The 8213-nt window shown below is 35.3% G+C and overlaps 1 protein-coding gene across 1 annotated transcript in view; it reads left to right on the forward strand.

Annotated features, from left to right (window-relative positions):
• The first annotated feature begins 3743 nt into the window (after positions 1–3743).
• Positions 3744–8213, forward strand: part of Tmem43 (Transmembrane protein 43) — an 11545-nt gene continuing 7075 nt past the window's right edge. Inside the window, exons 1-5 of the mRNA XM_043037990.2 lie at positions 3744–3882; positions 6309–6461; positions 7053–7151; positions 7518–7648; positions 8181–8213. The exon at positions 8181–8213 is cut by the window's right edge and continues 87 nt beyond it. Coding sequence (XP_042893924.1) covers positions 3868–3882; positions 6309–6461; positions 7053–7151; positions 7518–7648; positions 8181–8213 — 431 coding nt within the window. The 5' untranslated portion in view covers positions 3744–3867. The remainder of the gene's footprint in view (positions 3883–6308; positions 6462–7052; positions 7152–7517; positions 7649–8180) is intronic.

The raw sequence follows: 8213 nt of genomic DNA on the forward strand, positions 1-8213 counted from the left end.
TGGCAAGACTGATCCTTGTGGTACTCTGCTAGATAATTGTCCCCAAGTAATCTGTTCACATCTGATTGCACCAATTATTTACCGTCTATCTAGAAATTACTTCAAGGTGTCCTAGCTTCCATATCATTAATTGTCGTTCTAAAATCCAAATACAGTGCACGCAGCTAATACAGTATCTCGGCAACCCTGTCGTAGGGGTGTATTAGGATCTTGAAAGTTTGTGAACTCAGCCCAGGCATGAAATCTTAAGGTTCTGCCCGACAATCATATAAGACATGAGACAATCTTCTCTACCACAGTGTAAATAAACTGGCTTTCACAGTGGCATTCAAATAGTTAGATTGAGATCCGAATAAATGAATACAGGTTAATGATATTTATGTTGATATGATCTACGATGGTAGCCTTACTCTCATGATTGTTTTTGTTTCTTGCTTTTTACTTATCTTTTGTTTATCATTATTCTACGTCTTTCCCTCTCTGTTTCCTACATTTCTCCCTATCTTTTCTCCTCCTCCTATGTTTTCTTTTTCTACCTCTCGCCGTCTTTCTTCATCTTTTTTTCTCCTCTTCCTCCTTCTTCATCTTCTCCGCCGCCCTCGTCGAGATTTTTGTCGACGTAGTAATTTTCCTTTTTTCTCATCTTCATTGCCATAGTCTTCATTTTCTTCTATTATTGCTACTCCTGATGATACTACTTCTACTACTACTATTTTTAATGACCTTCAATCCTCCCTTTATATCCATTCCAACGCCTTCACTTATTTTCTAACCTAGGGCATACATTTGACACTCGACTGCAATTCATACTGTCAATACCACACTATCACTGCTACTTTATATTTTCCTCTATAGTATTCTTCGCTGTCTTCGTCGCCTTCTTCCAACACTTCTAATTTTATATCCTTTACTACTACTACTACTACTGCTACTACTTTTTTTTAACAGCCTCCTATCTTTCTTTACTTGTCTAGAACATGAGCATAGCATTTTATTCCGCAGTACTTTCATTCACTAAACCTCGTTCTTGTAGTTTAAAGTCCATGAGACACCTTATCTAAGTATGTAACTATAAAGCTTGGTTGTTGTTTTTACTGATATGACGTAAGGACTAGCCGATGGGGCCATTCTTCCTCAAGATGTAAAAACTAACGTGAAAGTTCCGTGATATATGTTTTGGATTAATTGTTTTCCTCTTCATTTCGCTGCTGCTGAAGCCCCGATGAGACGGAGCCACAGGTTTAAAGATTCAGATGCCAAAGCCAGTTCCCGGCCCATGTATCCAGAATCCTGGAGCACTTACGTCACTTGTACCTCATCTGTTGGGTTAGCTGTTTGAGAGGTCACTCTTTCACCTTCCAGTGACAATAGGATTGCCTTAGCAGCATCGTCAACCTTCTACCGTAATTCGTGAGAAAGATTGGGCGTTGACTTGATTTCCTGCTATTTACTCTATCCATTTTCAAAAGTTACATTCTGACGGATAATGTGAGTAGTCAGAGTTGATACGCTCTCTATGCTAGTTTCGACGGATTTGTGGTGCCCATTCCTAACGGCCGTGATTATAGTTCCGTTATATCCCTCTCATGGCCTTTTTTTAAGGAATATATCTGGGATGGACATATCTTTCGTTGCATCCCCAGGTGATTGAAATAGCCATGCAATGTCTGGGACTGTTCTCATTAGGAAGGTCAACCGATACGCGAGTCCATGTGTGTTAGCTGTATCGGCAGCCGTCACTATGTTTGTTGTTTTTTAAACTCATTTACGTGGTCATGTATTTTGTTTTTAACCTACTCAGCTTCCACTTTGGAAGCCTATGGCAGCTCTTAAGCAACGCTGTACGCGTTATTATTTCTAGTTCGCTGCCAGCTAACAATCAAGTTTTTGAAGTTTGAAAATTAGTCAGTCTGAGGACCATGTTGTATCACAAGGTCCTGCTATATCTTTATATCTTTATTTTTTTCTCGCGCCTGTTATATCATCTGCTTATATTACTAGATTGGCTTTGGTCACGTCATAAAGGATTCTCAGACAACTGATAGTAAGTGCATTGTCATACAATGTGCTAATAAATTGTATATATTGTCGATATAGAGGACAACTGTGGAGCATTTGATCCGGATATTTTAAAGCACTATTTATCTGTTCTTTGGATTCGGTAGTAGCATCAGCCAACACAGCTTCACATCCCTTTTCACCAAATATGTCCCTCATGGCATTGGTAGATGCTCCTCCTCCTGCTTGAAAGCCAGCATATACCTGACGGTTCCCGGATTTCTGTTGGATTTATCTTCTGTTAAATCCATCATACATTTTCCGATGATCCTTCCGAGCCCTGATCCAAATCCAAGTGGCTTACTTTCAGGTTTCTTGCCGGGAAATACTAGTGGACATGCTCTTAGTGTGTCTAGATTTGTACTCGTTGCTGAAATACGAGAACTCTAGTTGGCCCATGGTTAACGCCTTTTCTGCTCAAATGCAACTTCCTTGACCCAGTCGCCTCACCCCCTTCGTCGTGAACTCTCCAATAACCCGACGGCCGAAGGAACGTGGCACTCTAATGGGAAGAGTAGACCTCAATACGCCCCCCCCCCCCCAAGAACCAAACCTGGTATCTCATAAGCGGGGAAGTAACCTCTTTCTACTAGTCACTATAGACTCGTCAATTCTGGACTCACCGATCTGGACACATCAGTTCTGGGTTCAGTCACGGCACTAGTGCGGCTCCTACGCTCTGGCACGCGTGGCCATTGTGCCCATTCACAAATAAAACACCAAATCGTGACTCGTCTTTTACCTTTTCTCTGTTGTTCTTGTATGCCATGTATTGATTCTATTTCGGTCTTTCTTAAGTCTGTCTTTTCCTCTCATTTTCTTTCACTTTCTTTCTCCTTTTTCTTATTTCTTTTTTTACTCCTCATATTTTCCTTCCTCTTATTTATCTTCCTCCTCCACATCGTCGTTGTCGTCGTCGTCGTCGTCGTCCTCCTCCTCCTGCTTCTCCTCCTCCTTTCCATCTCCTTCTTCTTCTTCTCCTCATCTTCATCCTCATCCTTATACCTATTATTATTATTAACATTATTATTATTATTATTATTATTATTATTATTATTATTATTATTATTATTATTATTATTATTATTATCATCATCATCATCATTATTATTATAATTATTTTTTTATCATTATTATTATTATTATTATCATAATATTATTATTATTATCATAATTATTATTATTATTATTATCATAATAATTATTATTATTATTATCATAATATTATTATTATGATTATCATTATTATTATTATCATTATTATTATTATTATTATTAATATTATCATTATTATTATCATTATTATAATAATAATGATTATTATTATTATTATCATTATTATAATAATAATGATTATTATTATTATTATCATCATCATTATTACTATTGTTATTATAATCATTAATATTATCATTATTATCATTATTATTATTACTATCACTATCATTATTATTATTATTATTATTCTCCTCTTCCTCTTCCTCCTCCTCCAATGCGTACATATCTCATAATCGAGAATAAGTTTCTTTATATATATCCAAGTGACGATAAATCAGTACCAATAACTATAAAAAAAAGTCTACCTATATCATAAAATCCTTACAAAACAATACAATTTACACAGAGAAGCAAAACAAAAAAGAAAAAATCTCCACGAAGGACTCCATTACGCGACCCTGATCTACCACTTAAAATCTCTGCCTCTCGGACACAACAACATCCTCTTGAATTTCCTCTCCATCGAATCCCTCTCTTCTAGCAAGCTTTCTCACCATCACTAACGCAAGAATTGCCCCGAACTCGTCCATTATGTACAGGGCTCGTGTAAGATTGAGTTATAGTTCGTGTGTGATTGTGTGTGATTATTTTTTGAGTGTAGAGTGAGAGAGAAAAAAGGTCGATTGTCGAGTTTTTTTTTCTTTTATGTTTATTGGTTTAGTTATTGAGTGTTGTTTTTTCAGTGGTGATTGAAAACGGTAGTGGAGGCTATATAGAATGATCCTCTCGTGTTTGCCTGTAATATATGAATGGTGTCGTGATTGGTGTATCAGAATACCATGGTAATTTTTTAAGTTTCGATATTTTCTGGGAATGACTTTATGCCGATCTGTATAGAGTGGTTATTGAAAATTCTGACGACAGCATTTATGTTGGATCTTCTGATATATTTGTTCAGAGGTCTCTCAAAGTCATAACAGTTGTCCAAAGCTGTCAGATATACATTGTATGTATGGTAAGTCTTTAGAAGACATTTGCAGTGGCTTTCCTTATTTTATAGGTTGTGCTTTATCCGAATCCACTTGTAAATGATGTGATTTGTGGCAAATATGATCTCAAGTCCTATATGACACTAGCACATTACTCAAGCCAGTGTCACAGCCTCCATGCTTCATGTACCAGCAAAGGCCACCAAACTTGCACAATATAAGTTCAGGCAAAATGGAGCATGGACTAGTTCTTTATTGTGCAGTGTATCACCAAAGATATTGTTGGAACTGTAGCAACATTACTATCCCCTTTCCCAATGCCTGAAAAGTCTCTTCCTCTACAAAGATCGCCATTCTGCATGGCCGTGCGACACTGCTTTGACCCTTGTACCCAAAACTTGTGCCAGTATGAGAAAGATGCATTTGTTTCCAATTCAAGAGTCAAAACTGCCTTTACTTATGCTGGCAATACTTAGTGGGTGAATTTGGAAAATGTATTAGACTAAAACAGAAGTAGATTGCAAATGTTATAGTAATTCATACAACTGGGTGGGGGACAATTATCCATCTAATGGGAGTGAGGTGAGATCAGCCTAATGCAGACTTGGCCTTCCTTATATTAGTCAAGGAGGTACACATCTGTTGACTAAGTTGGTCTTCCTATGTTGGATGCATATGAAGTGATTCAGACTTCCTTTGCCAGGGAATATGTTTCATACGATTGGGTCCTTAGGTTAGGTCAGATCAGATAAGGTTAGGTTAGGTGATGATCATATGCATGAAAAGAAGCTGACCCACATTATGCAAAGGAAGAAGATTGATTTGGTTGTTCAGGCTGCATTGTTCATATACAATGGCTGAATTTGTTATAGATTGGTTTACTGGTGGAACAACCAAATTCAAAAGTTATTAAAGAGATATGAAAGAATTGTTGATCAGAAAGGAAGGTATAACTTCTACTTATATATGTTGAAATGAAAAGAAACACTTTACAGTATTGATACAATGATAGAAAAATTCACTTTGTTTATTTAGGGGGTTTTCTACCGTGGTCTGACTTTTTCTTTAATTCAAGGAGACATAGCTCATGATTAGATTATTTTTCTTTATAGAGCAATTAATTTAGCCTTCCTTTGTAGACCACATGTAACCAAGGCAGAATTACTATGCAAGGGAAAAGTGCATTTAATTACTTGATCACTTTTGCAAGGTTAGATCAGGACTGTAGGCTCTTCTTTATATAGGACTTGGTTGTTGGTTGAGGTAATGGTGGACATACTTGATTCGAAAGCCATTAAAGATACTTGAAAGAAACATTACCCTGAAAATTTAAAATAACATTTGTTTACAATTAAAAATATTTTTTATGCAATATGATACAGACATTAACAATCAAAGGGCTATGCTTTTGACTTATTTGTTTTGTAATACATTTAGGTAACTGAGAGATTTGATGTGTTATTAGGTAGTTCATAATCAGAGTAATTATTTAAGAAGCCTTGGTATTTGGATTTTATTCTATAGAATTTAATACATACTATTAAAAATAGGATCAAGAGGGGGAAAAAAAACACAAGATTAGTTATGGTGTTATATAATCAGAGTAACCTAAATTTCAATATTTGTATAGATATTTATTTATTATATATTTATATAATATTTATTAATTTGTGAGATAGTTGGTATTCATAGGTTTGTGTGTTAGGGTGAATATAAAAGGATTTTCTTTTTTTGCTGTTTACTTTCATTTTTTTTTATTGCGTTTTAAATATAATCTCATTAAATTACTAACAAAGAATAAATTCTGTGTTGTTGCTAGTTTTTTGTGTGACTAAATTTATTACAGTGATAGATGTTATATTTTTTAAAAGTTTCCATACAAATATGATTTTTGAATGGTCACCTATCTCTGATTCAAGTAGACACTTTGATCTGTGCAATTCTGAACACAAAAAATCATGTTTCATTTTATATTACAATTAAGTAATGAGTAGTTTGATGTTTGTGGATCTAATTATGTGGTTTTACTTTCCATTTCTACAGCACCCTGACGCTCGTGGGGCCCGAGGGGTTGGCGGTCACCCTATGCAGTATGTGAGACGTCCTGTTAGGGAACAAGTTCGAGAGTCCATCCCAGCGGTTGTAATTGGGGTCGTCTTGATTTTGGTGGGCAGTGGCGTTCTCTTCTGGAATGAGGTAACCAACAGTTTTATCCTTAAGAGGAAGTTCCTGTTTTACCTTATGAATTAAATGGAGGTCTACTTTCCAATGCTAGTTCTGCTAACATTAATTGATCGTCTTTTTTTATCTTTATCCATTCTGAAGGGCATTTTTTATTGTCACTCACCATAGTAGAAATTTCCAGGACCAGTTATCCTTTTCTCTCTTTCTAATTTAGTTTCAACTTGTTCTGTGTTTCCAAATTTTTACCAGACCATTTAATTAGTTATTGAAATTTTGATAATAACAGTAAACAAGATGATGATTATTTTTAATTATCTGTCACACTTTAAGTCAATTTTTATTATTTATATATATCACTTTTATTTCAAATGTTCTGGGTCTTACTATTAGATATTGTGGGATTTTTGTATTTGTAACATTGAATGTGACTGATTGTTTTATTTTTATATTTCCAAATAATTTTGTATAGTTTTATTTGCTAAATGTATGGCCCCATTGTTAGATGATAAGTTTACATAGTGATTACAGATATGTTTTGTATGGTCATAAGCATTAGACTAATGTAAGTTCTCAATATAACAATGTTATTTAATTTTCTTCAAGGGACGTGCAGTCCAAACATCTCGTAGTTTGGATGAGGGCTATAATGCTGTCATAAAAGTGCAAAATTCAACCAAACTATATGAAGAAAATAATCACAAGGTAAGGTATTTATGTAAGTGACCATATACTTTTAAAATTTTAATTACATATATAGATATAGGTGTATAGATCCAAATAGAGAAAGATTTATAGATAGTTGATTATATGAATCATATGTATACATAGTGTTCAATTGATAGACAAATATCTTACTTGCTCTTATCTGAAATACATTACTATGTGTGCAAAGTATCTCTGCTGTTTTGCCAGTACATGTGCACTAAAGAATCCAATAAAGCTTTGTTGTATGACATATTATTACATCACTCTCATTTTTTGTTTCTGATTGCATACTTTATGTGTAAATACCCATGTCTGTATTGAGCTATGACAGCTTATTTATTTTACATCATTCATTCTCCCAAGCTTGTGTATGTATGGGGTCCTCTATCAGTCTCCCCACCACTGGCTGACGACTACTACGGCGTTGAAATTAGTGCAGTCAGGTTGAAGAGAAGAGTGCAGATGTATCAGTGGATTGAGGAGGAATCATCAATGTAAGGGCATCCTTAAATGCGTTTTGATGGCTTCATTTCTATACTATCCTACAAATTCATAGAGACACATGTTTTTGTAAAATCATTTAACTATCTTTTCCTCTGCTTCTCTCTCTCTCTCTCTCTCTCTCTCTCTCTCTCTCTCTCTCTCTCTCTCTCTCTCTCTCTCTCTCTCTCTCTCTCTCTCTCTCTCTCTCTCTCTCTCTCTCTCTCTCTCTCTCTCTCTCTCTCTCTCTCTCTCTCTCTCTCTCTCTCTCTCTCTCTCTCTCTCTCTCTCTCTCTCTCTCTCTCTCTCTCTCTCTCCCCCCCCAACCATCTCCATTTATTCTTTTATTTTTAATTGGTGACTTTTCAAACTCCCTTTAACTTTACTTGAAAATTACAATTGTTGATTATAATCTCATTATTATAATCCTCTTTATTGTGAATACATTGCCAGTAGAGTTTAGTTTCAAAGAAGGACCAAATCAACTATTCTTTTTTCTTTCTTTTTTTCAACATTGAAATTAAAGACATCTGTTCTTTCCTGCAGGCGATCAGAAGATTCACCGGATATGCCTGCAGA

This window comes from Penaeus japonicus, unplaced genomic scaffold, assembly GCF_977035675.1.
Source record: "Penaeus japonicus unplaced genomic scaffold, GWHDUDI00000001_assembly GWHDUDI00000022, whole genome shotgun sequence".
NCBI lineage: Eukaryota > Metazoa > Arthropoda > Malacostraca > Decapoda > Penaeidae > Penaeus > Penaeus japonicus.